Source organism: Gymnoscopelus braueri (assembly GCF_963280865.1).
Source record: "Gymnoscopelus braueri genome assembly, chromosome: 2".
In the NCBI taxonomy this organism is placed as follows: Eukaryota; Metazoa; Chordata; class Actinopteri; order Myctophiformes; family Myctophidae; genus Gymnoscopelus; species Gymnoscopelus braueri.
Window position 1 is genome coordinate 55718122 of NC_137604.1, and position 22312 is coordinate 55740433.

Here is a 22312-nt window from a genome sequence, read left to right on the forward strand (position 1 = left end):
TATTATACATTAACAAATTAAAGGAGTAGTTCACCCAAAAATGACTTATTTTCAATGGGTTTTTTTTTTTGTCGCATTCCTAAGCCAATAATTTGATTACCGGCAGAAAAATGCTAATGTAGCCGGTAGGAGACACAAAGTAGACTCTTTGTGTCTCCTACCGGAAATGCATACGGTCATCAAATTATTGGCTTAGGAATGAGACAAAAACAAATTCATGAATTCAAGGCTTCATGGGGTGTGTAATTGATTAAAAAAATAAGTTCTTTTTTGGGTGAACTATCCCTTTAAGGGCTACAATATCATCAAATAAATATAAACCCAATCCTGGCACTGCAGGAAATCTCAATCTGTGTTTACTACCACTGTTTTACCGGTTTCTGCAGTTATTAATCTATCCACACGGCAGTTATTAATCTATCCACACGGGGGTAGTATTCACATATAAACAAGGCAAGGCTAAAAGGGCCTATTTCACTTATCAAGTTTCAAAGTGCCACTGACTCTAGTGATACAAACAGAGAAGCAGTATTGTGGCTGTCACCCTGCTCAGAGGATCTGCCATTAAGTAAGCTCTCTGCCTGGACATTTGAATTTAAAAACATTTTGTGTGCATGTAGACTTGCAACCTGAAGAGCATGTTGTGTGCATGACTTGCAACCTGAAGAGTAGAATAACTAATAACACAAATGACAAATGATATACATTACAGTATAATATTAGGGGTAAAATTACAATAAAGGAATTTTGTTTTCATTTTCTTTCTTTATTTTAAATAAAAACCTAAAATGGTTATGTATTATTACACTAGACATAGCAGGCTTAGCTCTAGATCAGGGTCCAGGGACCCGTGGCTCCTTGACCTTGAGGGGATTCCAAATGGACCCTCACAGGTCTGTATCTCTTGAGAGTGTACATATGTGTTTACACTCATAGTTATGGAGGTCTTTGAAACTACAAAAGGTTGAGAACCACTGCTCTGGATACTTGATTGATTGATTTGATTGATTGAATACTTTATTAGCAGTTGGCAAAAAAAAGCACAGGAAAGTACAGTTCAATACAAGGTCTGCTAAAAGGATTAAACCCAAGAAAGCGCTATGGCTTGTTTCCATTGGGGTCCTTTGTACTCAACTCATCGAAAAACATTTAATGACAGAAATATATACAATACTATGCAAAGACATCATATAAACGAGTAGTAATACAAAATAAAAATATGTACAGTAAACAGTTGGGGTGGGGGGGGGGGGGTTTAGGCTTTGACTTTTTACAGGGGCCAGTTCTGAATTGCAGCCACCTGTAAGCGGTTTTGAAGGAGAGTAAGGAGGATTTACATGTTTGGCAGGGCATTCCACATTTTTGTGGCACAGCAGTTGAACTTGAACGTGATTTGTGGAGCTTCCTCTGGTGTTGTGGTGATACTGGACGTCATTGACGTTTTTGAAGTAGTTTGACAGGTACATGGGTGTGTTTGTGGTGTAGTGTATCGATAGACCAAGCCCATTGCAAGTTGCTGTACTCTGTCCTCTACCCCAGCGGTTCTCAACCTTATCAAGCCGTGACCCCCCAAAATAATCATATTTGAACTGGGGACCCCCCAAAATTATCATATTTGAACTGGGGACCCCCCATAATTATCATATTTGAACTGTGAACCCCCCAACCTAACAAGCACAAGAATGTAGGAGTTGAGGCATTCAATTTAGTTTGACTCGGTTCCACAGATAAATATTGTGAAATTAGTTGTGAGCTTGTAGATCGTCTATTTTCAATATCTTTTGCCTCTTTCTTACTTTTGATGCAGTCATTTATTTTTATTTTCTTTCTTTTTGAGGTATTAAAAGTCCTTAAATTGTCACTTCACTGTCATCTGGGGACCCCCTCAAAATCATGTGGGGACCCCCCTTGGGGGTCATGACCCACAGGTTGAGAACCACTGCTCTACCCCTGAGCCATCCCACCCTAGCATAATGAGCAGGGGTTAGATAGATGAGTTGTAGGTGTGAGCCTGAGGCCAGCAAGCAGTAGCCTGACTAGCTCCATAAATTGTAGCCAAACCGGGAGCAGTACTGGCAGCGGACGTAGGGGGGTTTTCCGGGTTTAATGGGAAACATGGCCACTGGCTGACTAAATAAGCGATTTAAACGGGTAGTTTCGCTCCGTTCCTAAAATTTTATGCGCCGAACCAAACTTTAAACATCCGTACGGCTTGGAATCTACCATTAGTTTTGGGATACGACGTATACAAAAGGGTAAACAGCGGAGCCTTGGCGGACGTTCACCCGATTCTGGAAGGTAACGACATAGAACCTCATCTCGGAGCTGTATAGCGGAGTGAGAGGTTCTTTATCTTTCCCCGTTATGATGAATGAAATACAGTATAAACTCAGTTCGGACTAGACAGGGCAGGACAGCTTTTCTCATGACCTGATTGGCTGATGCCATTGACCAATACTTTTCGTCGTTCCTCGCTGACACTTCCTGTGTCCTGAGGGACTGGGAGGGGCCTGGCTCCCCCTGGCTCTCAGGCAGCAGCTGGCTGCATACGGACAGACAGACAGACAAACAGTCAGATGGACCGTTGTGTTCCAAGGACTCTGTCTGAACAAACGATGACACAACTTTTAACTATTTAATTTGCCGACGCCTTTCAGACTTTTAACCGGTTCATTGGCCTGTTTAAAGATCAAAGCACTGTGTGTGTCCCCCGGGAGGCAATAAGGTGGGTAGCATTATAGCTACATGTTAGAAACAGTCCTGTCCTTTGCATAGTCCTGTGTCACTGTGGCCGTTGTGGAGTTTGCAAAAAATGTGTGGCTTTTATAAAAAGACAAGTCTGCGTGTGATAAAGCACTGTCCGTGGTTTCCTGCTGGTATGCATGGTGGAATGGCTGGCACTGGCAGTCATGCATGGTGGCATGGCTCTGGCTGGTAGTCATGCATGGTGGCATGGCTGGCCTGGCTGGTAGGTAGTCATGCATGGTGGCATGGCTGGCACTAGCCATGGTTCACATGACGCTCGTCTGTCACAAGCGTCATGGCGCTACTTGTTCCTGGTTTTTGAAATGCCTACATTTACAATCCGTACATCTACATAAACGTTCAGATGTCAAATATTAAGGGATGACCCCACGGCCATGGATGTAACAAGTTAAAACGCCCGGGTCTAAGTACCCGTATTTTCCGTATTGTTCAATAAAGAGCATTTTAATCCGATCGGTGGCCATTTTCTCAGAATTTTCTCCATATGCTTTCAACTACGCGACCCTATCGGTTGGGAGGTGTACTGCACTCTGATACATCATAACTATGAAAAAATGACCGCCGATAGGAGTACAATGTTTTTTTATTGAACAATACGGAAGATACGGGTACTTACACCCGGGCGTTTTAACTTGTTACATCCGTGGCCGTGGGGTCAGCACTTTATATTTGAAATCTGAAGGTTTATGTAGATGTACGGGTTGGAAATGTAGACATTTCAAAAACCAGGAACAAGTATGTCATGTTTCAGGGCTAGGCTGGCACATGCACGGTGGCATGTTGCCCGTCCTGTTTGACAGACAAGCAGCATGGAGGAGGATAGCCTTGGATCAAGATGACTATCATAGATTTTGTCGAGTCTGTCTTTTACTTACGTATTAGATAGATGTGCAAATGTCAAAATCGATTAAAAAAATATACATCTATGATAGTCTTGACTTGATCCGAGGCTACATAGAAGCTAGCTGGTGGCTGGTGGTGTCATTTAAGCCGAGGAAGTCAAACAACAAACGAGGACTCTCTCTTCCATGCCTGCATGTGCCTGTGTGTGTGTGTGTGTGGCGTGTCACAGTGGCTGTAGACTGTGTCGTTAGTGGTGAATTGGTAAAAAAAGTAAAGAAACTCACTAAACTCGTCCACGAGTTTAGTGACGTTTACCTCCAGCTCCATCCATGATCCAGGGGGGGCGTGACGTGCTGTCCGTCCGCCTCATGAATAAAGTCCTTATTCTGCCTCTTTCCACCCCGTACTGTTGTCTATATACTCAGAAGAACAGATCAACAGATCCATCCGATCCGTGGTGACAAAGTGACAAACCTTTTGTCGTTTAGCCATCTGTGAGCTGTCATCATAAATAGGCGCGTTGGTCCAGCGCTGTGCTTTACATTACATTCCGTCCTGTAAGAGGAGAGGACTAACTGGCAGTTAGTAACGGCTACATTGTTTTGGAGAGGACAGTGACCGCCTTTGATCTCTGCTTACTGACAGGGGACTGGACCCTGACGTTAACTACCAGCATACTACCTCTTGACTTAAACGGACACGTTTTGATTTCTTATTTTTAAAATATTTTTATAGCGTTGTACAATGTCACTAACTGTGGAGGGTAAGTGTCTCACCATGTCCAGATTTAGTTCATTTAACTGACAGGGTTTTAGTGTGTGTAGGCTACATGTCAAAAGACTGGAAAAGGATTGCATGTTTTTCTTGTATTTTCTTTTTGTATACAGTTTACTCACAATATACCAAACTAATTCCTAGTTTAGAATGTTATTATATAGTCTGTTTTGTCACACAGAAATAATTATGCTACCCTGAGACAACTTTTAATGGGTTTACTACTTATTTGTTTAAACAGCTCCAGTGTAATAACAAAGAACTAAGAATAGCCATCAAAGAAAGTATAGCCTACTCTATGTCTATTTTAGGACAACACATTGTTTTGATTTAAATCTGTGCAGTCCTGCAAATGCTGTCTTGAAAAGTAAGTGGACTCTGATGGGTAGCCTTTTTACACTGAGTTGAGTGAACACTCCAGATTAAGTAATGGATGCGAATGTTATGCATGTTAGGAGCAGAGGTAGCATGATAATGGTAGATTAATCATATTTATGGACAAAAGACTGGATGAAATTGGGTTTTTGCAGTCCCAATCTCTAGAATTCTGAACCTCCTGACTGAGAAACGTATAGTATCCTGGCAACATCAGGGATTTTAATGTAGTTATTAAAACAAAATCTCAAGGCATCACGCTCATCAAGCTCACGTTTGTGTATACTTTGGTCATAGGAATGTTTTTGCGCTTTTTCATTTTTTAATTTATTTAAAATTGATTTCATATTTGTAATAATACGATATCTCTCTCTCTCTTTGCCTCTGTCTCACTTTACCTCTGTATCTCTCTCTATGACTCTCTGTCTCTCTCTGTCTCTGTCTGTCTCTGTCTCTGTCTCTGTCTCTGTCTCTGTCTCTGTCTCTTTCTATTCTGTTCTTTGTCTGTTTCTATCTCTGTCTGTCTGTCTGTCTGTCTCTTTCTCTCTCTCTCTACTGCTCAGACTTGACTAAAGGAGTGATGACAGAGTTCAAGGAGAAGCTCCGTCAGCAGCATGAGGTCTCCATGCAGAATGAGCTGGAGATGCTGCTGGCCACGGCCAAGGGAGCAGAGGCTGAGGTAGGATTAGGAAGTCCTGCTGCCGGGGAAATTGGAACAGTGTCCACTCCTAACTGTATAACAGGAAATGCTTGCAATTGGTCCTGTGAATCAGTGAGACTAGTTCACCCAAATAATAACATTTTTTCTATCGATTAGTCACCCCATGGAGACTTGAATTCATGGATAGTTTTTAGTTTTTGTCACATTCCTAAGCCAATAATTGGATGATCAGCGGACCGGTAGGCAGCGGTTCCGGTAGGGGAGACAAAGGAGACTCTTTAAGTGTCTCCTACCGGAACCGCTGCCGGTCATCAAATTATTGGCTTAGGAATGCGACAAAAACTAACAAATATCCATGAATTCAAGTCTCCATGGGGTGACTAATCGATAGGAAAAAAACAATAATTTTGGGGGTGAACTATCCCTTTAACTACAGCAGTGGTTCTCAACCTGTGGGTCTTGACCCCAAGGGGGGTCCCCACATGATTTTTTTTGGGGGGGCCCCGGATGACAGTGAAGTGACAATTTAAGGACTTTTGAGATTTTTTTTTAATACCTGAAAAAAGAAAGAAAGCAAAGAAAAAGACCATTACTGCATCAAAAGTAATCAACAAACTATACTCTAAAAACTGGTCAAACATTGCCCAAATTGTCAAGTAATATAAGAAGAGGCAAAAAAATAAATAATAGCAGATCTAGCATTAGCCTGGGATTAATACAATTTTCGTGGTTCTGATCCGGTTGGGAGCGCGTCATCAGTCGGCCGGAACCCACACGGCCGGAACCAAGGGTACCGGTATCACCCAAAATAATTCCCAGCGATCAAGGGCATTATAATTTTAGGGCCTACCCAATAAAACCCTTGATGCGGCGTAGTTTAGCTTGTTTGGTATATCCATCCTTTATTCCAACTCGTAGCGACTAAACTAGTAGTTACAAAACAAAGCGGCGCCGAGAAACCGGAACCACCACACCCGGAACCACCACACCCGGAACCACAGGGTACCAGGCTTTCCTCCGAGGTGGAAAGTCTGGTGACGCAAGGTTAGTTTAGCATACAAAGAGACGTCATGACTGGATGGCCTCTATGGCCACACCCAAGCATTGTAGCACCTGGCAGGTTGAAAACAAACACACATTAGTTGACAATATTTTTGACTGATTACACTGCTAGTTTAAAATAGGACAATATGGGCAATATCATGATTTTTTAAAACTTTTGCCTCCATTAATATGAATTAACGATAATAAAAACCATTGTATACAACACAGTATAATACAGGGTTAAGTGGTTAATCAGACTAATCAATTTAGTCGATTATTAAAACAAATCGATTCAAATTTTTGATGTTGATGTACAGTATAAGAAAAAATAAATTATTAAAAAAGTCTCAATTATTCGATTATAAGTTGGTTATTGGTTCAAAATATCGGGTTTGAGGTTAATTGCCCAGCCCTAGTTTAAAAGCTAGTAGATTCTCATTAGAAATTGAAATGATAATAGGCTAGACAACTGTGAAACTTTATCACAGTATTCCACTATTTCTGTAACATAGCATTAGTTATTTGTCTCACTGCCATTATCTCATTCAAGTTTTTCTCCAGAACATACAAATAAAAGTCAAATAATATACCATACACTTGCTTATACTGGTGTCAAAAATCAGTATTTTGTTTTAGTGTTTCTTTCGTCTCTCAAAGCAGAAAGTGACTGACTGTTGACATTTGATTGGTTTCAGATCTCCAGAAAGGACTTTGACGGTTTCAAGAAACTCTTCCACAGATTCCTTCAAGTCAAGGAAGGAATAGAATGGGCCAAGATCCACAGACCTCCAGAGGACTCGGTAAGTACAGTACAGGCTGGTTACGCTGATGAGTGGTCACCCATCAATGATAGCGACTAGCGAGTTAACACTAACAGACATTACCGATTGCTGCTTTGATGTTTTACCCCCTGTCCGTCCGTATGTCCGTCCGTGTGTCCGTGTGTCCGTGTGGCCGTCCTGTCCGTCCGTTAGCAGCTAATCTCTGGCACCGTTGGCCCGGCCGCTGCGAAACTGTGCACGCACACTCCCTGGATGCCAACTCAGAATTTTGTTCAGATTGGCCTGTTATAGCGCCACCAGGAGGCCGATATGTGCAAAACACATTAATGATACTACTCCTACAGATTTTGTTCAAACATCACACAAATCGGTACACAGTATCTCTATAGTCATGTGATCGACTTGGATTTATCCGATTTCCCATATTCCATCCTGATTGCCTAAGATTGGCTTCCAAAGTTTGCAGGATTGTTCCGTTTTGAACAAAATGCCTCAAATCATGAACGCAGCTTGCGATATCCGTGAAATTTCACACGCACATTTCTATTAGGCCGACGAAGAAATGCCACCCTTTTCACATTGGCCTGTTATAGCGTCACCAGCAGGTCTAATTTTGCAAACATATTTTTGGAACAAAATGCCTCAAATCATGAATTCAGTGTCCGATTGCAGTGAAAAGCCCTTGAACAAATGGCACCCTTTTCACATTGGCCTATTATAGCGCCACCAGGAGGCCACAATAACGTACCTGACCTGGCGGAGACCTGTGCTCCGAGGAGCACTTTTTCTAGTTTTAAATATATTTTTTGGGGCTTTTATGCCTTTATTTGGACAGGACAGTAGGCTGACAGGAAATGGGGAGAGAGATGGGGGGGAGACGTACAGCAAAGGTCATCAGGAACGGGAGTCGAACTCGCGACACGCCGTCAAACTGGATTACTAGCGTATGTGGTTTGCGCCTGGACCGCTAGGCCAGCGGACGACCCAAAGCGCTACTACAATATGACACTAGGTATCACTGAGGGCCGGGATTTTTGACTAATAACGTTAATAGTTGATGGGACACTAAATATTTTTATATTTGGGCTTGCCGTAAAGTATTAAGTGACTTGAAAAGACTTGACCTCTCAAGTCAAGAGGGCTCAAGTCAAGTCAAGTCACAAGTCTTTGGCGTTCAAGTCAAGTCTCAAGTCTTTGGCATTCAAGTCCAAGTCTATTTTTGATTTGATCAAGCAAGTCTAAAGTCATCAAAATCGGGACTCGAGTCCAAGTCGAGACTCGAGTACAAGTCCCCACCTCTGCTGATGAGTCATAAACCCACATCAAAGCTGCCCTCACCCTCTATTTTAAAACCGCCCTCAAAACCTAGTTCTTCAGACTTGCCTTCCCCACCTAATCTAATTCCCCTATTCATTCTAATTTGGTATTTTTAAGTTATTTTTAGCCCCCATTTTTTACTTGCTCTTTGCTTTAATAAAGTTATTCGATTTGTTTACACCTTATGCTGGTGTCGTGCTTAGAAAACAGCTGATCCACAACCTCCCAACGCGTCACATTGCGAGCATGGCAATTTCTGAGATTTATTTTGAGAATTGTTGCCCAAGAAAGTGGTTAATACACCTTTCCAACCACTTAGCTTAACCGTCTACCACATCACACCACATTTCCTAACTTTCCATTATCCTTACTTGACATGACTGAAATGCATTCTTATCTACTGTACAGCCATGGTCTGGGGAATAGTGGAGACTTATGCACATTTGGCCAGCAGCCACGGGCTGCTATAAACTTACTGGACAGCCAACAAGAATGGCTTTTGGCCTGGTGTAAGGAATTGTGACTATAAACATGGTCTTTATCGAAAATCCAGGCCCTCGTGAATGACATGGTGGTCTCTTTGACCTATCAGCGAGATTAGTTTGTCCTTGAGTATAGTCACGTGCCAATCTGTGCGTGATTAGGGCAATGTTATGTTGGGGACCAGGCTGGACAGAAAGGCCAGTGTTGAATTTCTTCTTCATGGGCCAGCAGCCAACTCACACATTCACTAACCCCCCCCCCCCCCCCCCCCCAACCCCAGCTGACTCAAACATTATTATTAGGATTAGAAGCAGCTAGTGAGAGTTATTGAAGCCAAAGAATGCAAGAGGATGCACAGAGTCAGAAGGAAGGCTTGAGATCTGTTCCAGGGGGATGAAACCTGCCTGAGTGCGTTTCTACACCTCAATGGTGGCCTCCATTGACTGTTCAGCTTCTCTCCAACTCTATTATGTCTCTTTGGGCAGACACTCCCTGCTGGAATACTGAGAAGAGGCTAACTTCATTGAATTTGTGTCAAAGCTGCTGACGTTTATTTGGGTTTATAGAGGCTACAGATCTCTTAATTGGTAAAACCTCTCGCTACAGTACAGTGGTGGCAAGTAACATTTACTCAAGTACTGTACTTTTTTTTTTTTGTATTTTTACTTTACTGGAGTATTTCCAATGTTCAATACTTTTACTTCTACTCCACTACATCTCAGAGGCAAATATTGTACTTTTTACTCCACTACAATTATTTGTTAGTTAATTTGCAGATATAAATCATTATATTATAAAACATACAGTAACCACTTTAGCCCTATTTTATTTATAGGCTATTTGAAAATAGCCGATCTACAAGCTCACAACGCTTCGCATCGCGACGCGTTGTGAGCTTGTAGATCTGCTATTTTCAAACATTTTACTACTTTTACTTTTGGTACTTTAAGTATATTTTGATGCCAATACTTTTGTACTTTCACTCAAGTAACATTTTGAGCACAGGCCTTTTTACTTGTAACAGAGTATTTTTATATTGTGGTATTGCTACTTTTACTTAAGTAAAAATATCTGAGTGCTTCTTCCACCACTGAGTACATATACTTTCATGGTATATATATCATGCAGAGGTACCTCTGTGATGTGGTGTCGATGCCACTTCTCTCTGATCGTCTTGAATGTACTATAGGCAAAGCTCTTTGGTTTATGTTACTACGGAAAGGAAACGGGTATCGTGCCATCATTGGGTAATCAGATCTGAGAACACCATGGTGGTGACATTTCACTATCTCCCAGACCCCACTCCCACACCGTTATACCCAGAGCCCCAAACCTCCCAAAATACACATCAGGCTGACAGAAGGTTAGGCCTAAGAATAGCTTGACCGCTACAGCATTCGAAAGTTCCGCCTTGGTGGAGGCGTGAGGCTGGAGAACGAGGGTGACATTTGTCTCCTCTAGACCGACCACTGTTTCCGTCGCGGACCAATTTTTGTGGGTCGCAAGTAGATATCCCCCTTTTTCGTTTCCTACATTAAAACAAATATATATATATATTATTTTAAAATATTTTAAAAAGTTTAAACTAAAAGCTTTTCATCAATTAAAAACAATTCCAAAAATTTTCGAAAGTATGTCATAAATAAAATGTAAAAATCTAATTTCTATAAATAAATAAATAGAACGTTAGAACGAAAATAGTAGATCTACAAGCTCACGACGCGTCGCTTCGCGCCGTGTCGTGAGCTTGTAGATCTACTATTTTCACTAGTCTGGGTCCCGGGCAAAAACGTCTCTCTAGTTCTCTTTTGGGTCATTTGAGCTAAGAACCACTGCTCGTCTAGGCCGCTGGAAGGAACCCCAGACACATTTGGACAGACACCCAGTTATTTCCGCCCCGTCCCCTCCCCAGGAATCCTCACCGTCCGTCCGTCGGGGCTGCTTTGTCTTTCACCGCACAGGCTGGGCCGCTGATGTGCTTATAGTCCTAAAGGCCCTTGGTTCTCAAAGTGGGGTCTGGGGACCTCCAGGGTTACTTGGAGGGATACCAGGGGGTCCCCAGCAAAATGAGTTAATATAGTGTGACCACTTTAACCATATTTTATAGTTTTGCTATTCAAAAATAGCAGATCTATAAGCTCATAGAGTGGCACCGAGTGCCACACTATGAGCTTGTAGATCTGCTATTTTTGAAAAATCGTTGAATATATTTAAAAACTCAAATCTTTGCTTCTGGGGGTCCGTGGACCAACATATTTTGAGATGGGGGTCCGCGGCCAAATACATATCATTTTGGGGGTCCTTGACATGTAAAAGTTTGAGAACCACTGCTAAAGGCCGCTCAGAGAATGTTGAAACCTTATCTCTAGAACGTCTCCATGACCCACAGCCTACTGTAGTGGGTTCAGGGACAGGCATGCAGTACATAGGACTAAACAAAAGATAAAGGGTGTTGCTCCAGGAATGTGTTTTTCTTTTTGTGTTCATTCATAGGAATTAGGAAATGCAGTATAGTGTTACTTGGCATCAACTTGTCACACTGGATTTAAAAGGCCATGATGATGTAATATGCACTTGTCCACATAATAACGAATGACTTAAAACCCTTATTTAATACTTTACATTTTTTAGTAGATGTCGCTCTTTACAAAATGGTAGATGATTTATTTTTAGACTAAAATGTTTGGTCTGGGTTACATAGAGGGGTTATCAGTGGCTTGTGTCGTTGTCCTGTTGGTTATTTGTAATATTATGTAACTCCAAAGATAACACTGAACACTGGGTTCATAAACCTAATTTACAAATGTAACCATATTTACATATTTGTACAGGGTTTCAGCCTCTAAGCATGTTGACATTGTCCTTGTATGAATGTACAGCATACTACAGAACATAGTATGGTTGGTAATGATGGTAGTATCTGTGTGTATTTACTGAACAGCATAAAATACAAAAGATAAAAATATAAACACTACTGTACAAACTCCAGTAATCCAATAATATACAATACAATAATATATGTAATGTGTTCCAGTAGTACAGGGTAAACCTTTTTTGTCCTTTGTTCAGGGTTGACTGTGTTCTCAAAAACACAAAGGAAAACTGGCAGAAAAAGGCTCGCTCTCTGCATAAACTATTAAGGAAGACTCTTTAGACAGATGTGTTCCAGTAGTACAGGGTAAACTGTTGTGCCCCTTTTTGTCCTTTGTTCAGGGTTGACTGTGTTCTCAAAAACACAAAGGAAAACTGTCAGAAAAAGGCTTGCTCTCTGCATAAACTATTAAGGAAGACTCTTTAGACAGAGACTAGGAAAATATTTTTTATTTTTCATTTTAACGTGCTCATAAAGTGCTCTCTGCTCAAAGTGATAGGTGCAAAAAAGTAGCAAACGGTTTGGTCACAGGACCTGACGAGGTTTTCCTCTATGTGTTACAGTATAGAAATACATATTGTAATATGTGTACGTACGGTATAGTCATATAGACACATAAACAGTACACTACAGTAATCCCTACCACACGTAAAGCATTTAAAAATAACCATTATCCACACATGATTACCGTGGCACAAGTGTCAAGTGCGTCATCCTCAAGTGACTTGAAGACGGCACACACACACACACACGCGCGCATACACATACACATACACATACACATACACATACACATACACATACACATACACATACACACACACACACACACACACACACACATGCCTGTACACACGCACAAGCAAACGCATACTCATGCATACTTACATAGAACATAAATGGCTGCTGTCTTTTTTTGTCCTGTGTGTCGCACATGTGTCACGCTGTTAATCTCTCGAGGGTCTTGTCCTTTACTTAGATTTCAAAATAAAAATCAGCTGATGTGGAGGCAGCAAAGATCAAATGGTCAGCACTGTTTGGGTCCTGCACTCCAAACACTCCACTGAAGGTCTCTAAGGGACCGCTCGATATTTAGGATGAGGGGTCACTGGAAGATTTTATAGCGTGCTGAAAAAAGAAGCAGTGACCCTTTGAAATACATTTTCCTTGACCCCCACTAGTGGAGTGTCTGTTGGGGTGTAGGCATCCGCTTCCCTGATTAGCCAAACCAACCCATCGGCTTCATGGATAGGCCCAGGCTTTGCCTCCTTTTTTTAAAGGGCAATGTACGAACTGTCTGTGGGTCTGTCTGTCTGTCTGTCTGTCTGTCTGTCTGTCTGTCTGTCTGTCTGTCATTTATGCCAATTTACATCAGGGGTTTTCAACTGGTGGTCCGTGGACCACTGGTGGTCCGTGGAGGTATTGCATGTGGTCCCTGATCATGCATTCAGTAATGTAGGAATGTGAAGAACTTCACAGTCCCTTGTGAAGTTCTGGATGAGTTGTCAGGCAGAATTCCCAGAGCTTACAGTAAACGCTAAATGTATTTTACCTTTTGTAACTACGTATCTTTGTGACAGTAGTATTTTCATGCTGACATACCTGCAGAATATGTACAGGGCAAGGTTTGAACCAGAAAATGACATGAGACTCCACTATAGCCAAGAAGAGACAGACATGGACCACCCGTAATCATGTCATGAGAAACAGTTCACTCAATGACCGGGTGACCTAAGATGACGCGTCAATGTAGTTGACAGCAGTTACTGAGAAGTAGGAGGTCAAGAACTTCCACAGAAAACGGAGGAGAAGAGGAAGTGTACCGGATTCCTGTAGTTGTCATTATTAGGAAATGTGCCCATGTAATAGGGTGTGTCTGCTCACTCATACATAAGTTGCAAATCAGTATATCAGTTCATATGAGTTTAATATAGAAGGCAAAAATAACACTCCCTGCTGACGGGCAAATTGTTTTGGTTTAGATGCTCGACCAAGCCGCACCACAGTGGATTCGAACCTACAACCTCTGCGGTGGTGGGCAGGCATTTTATCACTGCCCCACCCGAGCGTCCTTACCGTCATTTTATTTATAATTTAAAATATTGTATATTTGTTAATTGTTCTTTTTCAAATTCCAATAGAGCTTTGGGACTTAATTCTTTAATAGCGTCTCCTTACAACCCACCTGGGAAGGCACTAATACGCTACAGAAGCACATTTTGTTCTCTGCTGGTAGACTGATTTAATGTTGCTGGACCACCTTAACATGAACCCTGTCTAATGGCAGGGAGTTGGAGTAAAGGCTCAGGGCTTATGTAATACTACTTTCACCTCCGTAAACAAACTGACTTGTGTTTACTTGAAGCTGACTGCCTGCCTTTTGACCCGATCTGTCTCTCCTTCTTGGTTTGCTGAACCACAGTGTCACTTTTTCTTCAGATCAACCTTATTATCAGTGAACACCATATATTTCCTATGATTTCATAATATGTTTATTTTTTCCCCTATTCCATTTTGTCCAAATGTCTTCTTCTTTTATTTATTTTGGAAGCCCCTTGATACTGTGTTTGCTTTATTTTGCTCATGTACTATTTTACACATTTGGATAAATGAGCAAAAAGAGTCTTTACCCATTCCCTGTATAGTGACTTCCATCTCATGTCCTTGTCGTGAGTCACTGAGGGCTTTTAGACCTTTTGTTAGACAAATGTGACTTTCTCTGTGGTTTCACAGCCTGGTTGTGTAATAGCAGGGTGTGAAGCAAATTCTAAAGCTGAATTTATACCTCTTGCCGACAAGATCAGCATCTTAATGGCGAGTGACTTATCGTACTACAGAGCATAAATTAGGCTTCATGCTGCTGCCAGTAGATCCTGCCCCAGGTCCACCATATACCATATAGCTTCCAAAAACTGCACCAGTACTCTACTGACAGCCAACATCTATAATTAAACGGCACAAGCAGGACACCTTTTCAAATGAAATGTAAAAGATTTTCCTTTTAAGATTTATTTTGGGGCTTTTATGCCTTTATTATTTATAGGATAGTAGGCTGACAGGAAATGGGGAAGATGGGGAGTGACACGCAGCAAAGGCCGTCGGGATCGGGACTCGTACCCGCGACGCACTGTCAGGCTACATTGTTGCCTAGGTGCCCGGACCGCTACGCCAGCGGTCCGGGCCATTTTAAAAGATTTTAATAACTCTATTCACTGTTCAAATCTCAACAGAACATAACTCATAATATTGAAGCAAAACATTCTCCCTGAAATAGTAAATGGTCTTTGACGTGGCTCCTCAGTGAAAGCACAACAGTCATGAGTATTAAAATATTGACAGTAAGACTTTAACACCAATGCTAACTATCCGTCCCCCCTCTCCTGTGTTCCCAATAGATCCAGCCTTATGAGAAGATCAAAGCCAAAGGTCTTCCAGACAGCATCACTGACAGCCTCAACAAACTGGTCGTGGTCAAACTCAACGGAGGCCTGGGAACCAGCATGGGCTGTAAGGGGCCCAAGAGTGTCATCGGTGTACGCAATGAGAACACCTTCCTGGACCTCACCGTCCATCAGATCGAGGTAGGAGACCATAGGAATGGATAGAGCACATGTCTGATGTTGGCTTTTGATTTGATGCACCAGTGCACAGTAGAATCCTGAGTGTTATTCCTCTCAGAGTTAAATTAACACTCAGGATTCTACAGTGTGGTGTTTGGGGTCTTTTTGAGTTCTTTAGTTAGAAATCCACCTCTCAATGTTTTGATGTTGAGATTACCATGGTGAAAATCCTGTGTAGTGTACAAATGCTACCAAATGGACCCTTATAGACAAACATTGTTTGTCACAGTTTGAAGTGCTAGTTAGAGGCGGATTAGAGATGCTAATTGTAGCACAATGGCGAATATGCTTTATGTACATTTGGTATCTTATTTGACAAACTAAAATCATTCCGAGGATACATAGTCAAGACGAGTTGGTGGCATCTTTGTAATGTAGCCAAAGACATAAAAGGTGAATTCTCCACTTCTTTCTCTGTGACTCTCAGCACCTCAACAAAACTTTCAATACGGACGTGCCTCTGGTTTTGATGAACTCCTTCAACACAGACGAAGACACCAAGAAGATCCTACAGAAATACACCCACCACCGCGTCAAGATCCACACCTTTAACCAAAGCAGGTAACCCCAACCCATTTCATAATGTACCTTTAACCAAAGCAGGTAAAATCCTGTTGAGATACAAGATCTCTTTTTTGAGGGAGCCCTGTCCAGGGTAGCAGCAGTACAAAAAGTTTCATTATACAACAAACAAACAAACAAACACATACAAACATTTACATAAAACATCAAATGTTCCTTTAACCAGAGCAGGTAATCCCAACCAGGGGTCATCACCATGCCAGCTTGTGATGGACATTTCCATCCAAATTTTTTTTTTGCCACAGACATGCAAAATAAGTGATCAATAATATTACCAGAAACACATAGGCCTAGCTCCAAATGTTTTATTACAGTATATAGACAGATGGCTTTTCAGAGGACAGTGAAACTTGAGGACAGGAGGAGACAGGAAGTTCCAGCTAAACTAGTTTTTTGTTGGTCAACGTAGCTTCAATAGTTGTGGTTTCCATTAAGGTGAACAGGTACAGTAGGCCTAATCTATGTTGATGAGAAAGCATGCCGATGGAACAAAGGATTTTTTTTTATCTCAAAACAGATAATTATGTACATGATTATAGTGGTTAATGAAGGGCATGGCAGGATTGAAAGGAATGCAGTGTCACAATAGTTTGATGCAAAGGTGCCTAACTTTGATCAGAGGTGAGGAGGAGACCTGATGGTGAGGCTGTGGATCAAGTGTTTCCATGGATTATACTTGTTGAGTGTTATTATAATTTAGTTGTTATTGTTGTTATTGGACACTTATTGGACACACTTTCTCTCAACTGACGAAAATTGGCTTTACTTTGTCCAGTTCTGCTCTCCTTTGCCTTGGTGCCCCTTCTCAACAGATGACATGCCATGTTTTTGCTCTTTTTCCACTGTGGTCATACTATTGACTTGACTCGCATACGGTACGTGGTATGTACAGGTATCACGTACAATACCACAAATATCCTGCAACGTATTAATGAGCATGTCATCCCGGCACTTTATGAGTTACCAAAATTATTCACAATTTGTTTTAAAGATTAGATTATGAATATTTAAAAATAATAATAATAATTAGGGCCATGGACATAGACAAGTCTTGCCACAGACATGTTTGTCCATGATGGACACCCCTGATCCCGTCACATCCTTATGTACCTTTAATTAAAACGGGTAACCAACCCATCTTTATGTACCTTTAACCAGAGCAGATAACCACACCCTTTCCCCATATACTGCAACATTAGCAGTAGTAGTATTGCATTTCTTTCCCGAATGCCTGTCCAGCCTTCTGTTTTTGTTCACAAGTGAAACTGATTGTCACACGTCACGTGTCATATTTTGAGATGGGGTCCTTGGCCAAATACATATCATTTTGGGGGTCCTTGACATGAAAAAGTTTGAGAACCTGATTATAGCAACGTAAGGTTTTTCAAAAAACTGCGCTATGAGCTTATATCTGCTATTTTTTCATGGCCAAAGTATAAGAATACACTATAGCTCAAATCTAAAATGGCGTTCCCGGATTGAATGGGTTAAAGCTAAAAGGATAACACAAAAAGGTCCTGGGGACTTGTTTCCGATGTAAGAAGTCTGTTTCCAGTTTAACCTTCACCATCTTGACCCCCCTCCCTCTATCCCTACCCCTCCTCCCAAACCTCCAGGTACCCGAGGATCAACAAGGAATCCTTGCTGCCCATAGCCAAAGACATGGGGACGAGCGGGGAGAACGCGGAGGCCTGGTACCCTCCGGGCCACGGAGACATTTACGCCAGCTTCTCTAACTCTGGTCTGCTGGACAAACTGCTGGCCGAGGGCAAGGAGTACATCTTTGTGTCCAACATCGACAACCTGGGAGCCACCGTGGACCTGTTCATCCTCAACCACCTGATGAGCCAACCGCCGGACAAGCGCTGTGAATTCATCATGGAGGTCACAGACAAGACCAGGGCTGACGTTAAGGTGTGTTCGTCGCACTGAATTAACTTCAGACACAGGAACCAAGGATGGTCTTTCCCTTATCTTTTATGCATTTATTTTAACCCTTAAAGATCGGGAACACATCTCTGTCATTTTAGATTTCTTTGGCTACAAAACATTTAAAACATACAAGATTTGCACATATTTTCAAGATATTTCTGATGTTTTTTTTATTGTGCATGTGTCCTCCCTCCACAGGGTGGTACTCTCATCAACTACAATGACCACCTGAGGCTGCTGGAGATTGCCCAGGTGCCCAAGGCCCACGTGGATGAGTTCAAGTCAGTCACCAAGTTCAAGATCTTTAACACCAACAACTTGTGGATCTCTCTACCGGCCATTAAGAGACTGCAGGAGCAGAACGCCATGGACCTTGAGATCATCGTCAACCCAAAGGTGACAGGACCAATGCTAAGAATGCCATGGTCATATGACACAGGTCGCTTATTTGAACACTTGTTGTTTGACGTGTTTTGTGTGCACTTAATTTGAACCTGTCTTAACTTCAGCCACGCTGCATGTTAAAGGGATAGTTCACCCAAAAAAATATCTATATAAAATATGTTTCTATCGATTATTCATCCCATGGAGACTTGAATTCATGGATATTTTTTAGTTTTTGTCGCATTCCTAAGCCAATAATTTGATGACCAGCGGACCTTTGGTCAAACAACCAATGAAATTGCTAGAGAGGAGGGACTTCACATTGTGTTATAGTAATTGTCAAAATTTGTATTTCCTAGTAAAGTGGGATTGAGACTCAAACGTCGTTGTTTTGGATCCTCACAGGAACTATAAGCCGTGTGGACATATATTTTTTAAACACTTTGTCTGAAGGTGACTTAACAGAGACATTTTCCAACCCTCCCTCCAGACTCTAGATGGGGGGCTGAACGTCATCCAGCTGGAGACGGCCGTCGGCGCTGCCATCAAAAGCTTCACGAATGCCCTAGGAGTCAACGTTCCACGAAGCCGCTTCCTGCCCGTCAAAACATCGTCAGACCTGCTGCTGGTCATGTCCAACCTGTACAGCCTGGATGCTGGTTCACTCACTATGAGCAACCTGAGAGAATTCAAAACCACGCCTCACGTCAAGCTGGGCAGCTCCTTCACCAAGGTAGAGAGATCACAGGCCATTCCACAGATTTATTAGGGGTGCCTGCCACGATGGAAGGTCCTGGGTTCAAACTCGACAGACTCCTGCGTGGAGTTTGCGCGTTCATCCCGTGTTCATGCACTGTAGGTTTCCGCTGGATGCTCTCCCTTCCTCCCAGACCAATAGACATACATGTTAAGGCTGTGACACACCAAGCCGACATTGGACCGTTGATGAGTGTCTGTGACCGAAAATCCATTGTAAAATGTGCAGTGTGTACTGTGCCTTCAGTGGTAGTGAAGCGTCAGCGTGGGTCGACCACCTAATTCAAAGTGTGGTGGCGGAGCACTTCAATAAGAGAGAGGGGGAGAGCTCTCTCACATTTGCTCAGTGCAAACCGGAAAAATGTGTGTGTGTGTGTGTGTGTGTGGTGTGTGTGTGGTGTGTGTGTGTGTGTGTGTGGTGTGGTGTGTGTGTGTGTTGCACAGACGCACTCACTCCTGGCAAAATAGCATCATATTTGATCAGATCATGGCGAAATAACATCATATTTGATCAGATCATGGCAAAATAACATCATATTTGATCAGATCATGGCAAAATAACATCATATTTGATCAGATCATGACAGACATTCTTTTATTTGTAATGGTTGATACAGCTCCTGTTGCCAGTTCTGTGCCCATATATGATGATATTGCATCATAATATCATAATAATGCCAATTAATTGGCAAATCACTAAGATGTTAATGATAATATCATATTTTCCCTTTAGGTTCATGACTTCCTGACGAGGTTTGAGAGCATACCAGACATGTTGGAGTTGGATCACCTCACGGTATCTGGGGATGTCACCTTTGGAAAGAATGTCTCCTTAAAGGTACACCTTCTGGCCCGAACAATCCAAACTTTATCAAACCTTTTTCAATTTCAGATATTATCTCTTAAAACTGTACTTTTGTTAAGAAAAAGAGTTGTATTAATCAGAGTGAATACTTAAAAGTTGAGTTTACACCTCATTTCATCTCTTACCCATTAAGACCTGAGGCCGATTCTACAAATGCCTTCTAAACCACTAGTTTGCACACTTTCAAGATTTTTCAAAGATATTCAAAAAAAGCAGATGTAGAAGCTCGCAGCGCGGCACAAAGTGACCGCTGTGAACTTGAATATCTGCATTTTTTTTATGGCCAACGCAAATATCTAAAATGACACAGATGCTTACCCGGTTTTAATGGGTTAACCCAAACAATAACATATGTAAATTTAGATGTTAACTTTAGATTGTTGATGTAAAAAGGAGGGTGTAAACCCACCACTCCATCCTACTATTGCCTTCTACTATATTCAGACATTTCAGTTTTCAAAGTAAAATGTTTAAAACTAAACAGACTAGGTTCATTATGATTTTTCTGCTGAATATTTACATTGGTCTGTCTCACAATTTTTTTTTATCAGGGAACAGTCATCATCATAGCCAATCACGGTGATAGGATTGATATTCCTCCCGGAGCGTTGCTGGAAAACAAGATTGTTTCAGGAAACCTGCGCATCCTGGATCATTGAGGGCTTCTGTGGACAGAACCTTCAAGAGACTCACGATCAAAGGGCATGTGTGTGTCTTTACACTAATGAATGTCAGGACTGTTACAGGGAAAAGAACACACGCATACAGTATTAATCAGTAGTTCTCAAATGTTTTCATGTCAAGGATCCCCAAATTGATATGTATTTGGCTGCGGACCCCCCATCTGAAAATGTTTTGTGCCAAGGACCCCCCCCCCCCCCACCCAGAAGAGAAGATCTGTGTTAAAAAAAAAAATCGAAATCAATCAAAATGTTCGATATTTTTCAAATAATTTCAAAAATATCAGATGTACAAGCTTGCAGCGCGGCACGAAGTGATGCGCTGTGAGCTTGTAGATCTGCTCTTTTTGAATAGCCAACATATACATGGATAAAGTGATTAAGGTGATTGTGATGCTATGTTAACTGCTTTTGCTGGGGACCCCCTGGAACCCCCCCCCCCCAAAGGACCCCTGGGGGTCCCTGGACCCCACTTTGAGAACCAATGGTCTGAATCGTTTTGATCTTACTCATCATCCATCTTCCTTCTTAATAATCTACCCAAATGTAAGAATGTTCGATTCACCACAGACACAATCTTAAATATCATTGATGAATGTTCCCTCAGAAACTATGCACTGGTTTAAAGGGATAGTTCACCCAAAAAAAAACAGTTTTTTTCTATCGATTAGTCACCCCATGAAGACTCATGGATATTTTTTAGTTTTTGTCGCATTCCTAAGCCAATAATTTGATGATCAGCGGACCTGTAGGCAGCGGTTCCGGTGAACCGCTGCCGTTCATAAAATTATTGGCTTAGGAATGCGACAAAAACAAAAAAATAGCAAGTGACTAATCGATAGAAATAAAGTCATTTTCGGGGTGAACTATCCCTTTAAGCGTATCGTTGCTGACGGGTGGAAACCCTGTCATACTACAAAGTATAAAATAGGGCATTAATTTATATAATAAAAAAAGATGAACTATGGAAATGCAAGGTTTTTGTCCGACAGTGACAATATTCAATCACACTTGAGAAGCCCCATTGCTGTTACATGAATCGTCCTTGCAAGCTCTGAGCCAACCTAGGATCTCCTACAGTATTGTCAATAAAAGTGCAATATGGGTTTATCCCTATGCTTTGTGTTATATTATTCTTTTTTTATCTGGTAATACAGAATCATTTGAGTACTGATCATTTGATATCTATATTAGTTGTGTCAAAGCCTTTTGTAAAGCCTAATATATACGTAGTTGTGTGCTGCTGTCTGCACCAAACGTTGTCTGTCTGTCTGTCTAATCTATCTTGACCATTGTATGACTGTTTTCTGGAAAGAAAGGGAAGTCTGCACACAGTTAATCAGCTCCCAGTAGAGAATTTGTTCATGATGTTTCAACCAGGTCTGATGCTCCTGTTGACATGTTTTCCCCATGTCCCAGCAGAGGTCAGCATAACTCCACAGACCTGGGGGCAAAAAAGAAAAGAAAACATATATACAGTCACTCCAGAAAAGACCAAAACACACCGCCCCCATTTTTCCCCGCAGACCACTTGGCCCCAGCGGTTCTTGTATTTGTTTTACTGAGGTTAAGGTTA

At 41.7% G+C, this 22312-nt stretch overlaps 1 protein-coding gene and 1 long non-coding RNA gene across 4 annotated transcripts in view; both read left to right on the forward strand.

The window, feature by feature from the left end:
- LOC308100615 overlaps positions 1–21852 on the forward strand; it is a 307745-nt gene extending 285893 nt beyond the window's left edge. The window contains exon 2 of the long non-coding RNA XR_013934453.1: positions 21587–21852. This is a non-coding gene — a long non-coding RNA (uncharacterized lncRNA). The remainder of the gene's footprint in view (positions 1–21586) is intronic.
- Positions 525–20925, forward strand: LOC308100487 (UTP--glucose-1-phosphate uridylyltransferase-like). Of its 3 annotated transcripts, none has more exons than XM_080449551.1 (10): positions 525–568; positions 5322–5437; positions 7159–7263; positions 15313–15498; positions 15965–16098; positions 17736–18033; positions 18250–18447; positions 18926–19168; positions 19925–20029; positions 20608–20925. In XM_080449551.1, the coding sequence occupies exons 2-10, from the start codon at positions 5339–5341 to the stop codon at positions 20713–20715; spliced, it is 1476 nt and encodes a 491-aa protein (XP_080305677.1). In that variant the 5' UTR covers positions 525–568; positions 5322–5338; the 3' UTR covers positions 20716–20925. The 3 variants fall into 3 exon arrangements, with proteins under 3 accessions (XP_080305677.1, XP_080305678.1, XP_080305676.1); XM_080449552.1 differs by lacking the exon at positions 525–568 and adding an exon at positions 2576–2725; XM_080449550.1 differs by lacking the exon at positions 525–568 and adding an exon at positions 4033–4372.
- Positions 21853–22312: the final 460 nt, after the last annotated feature.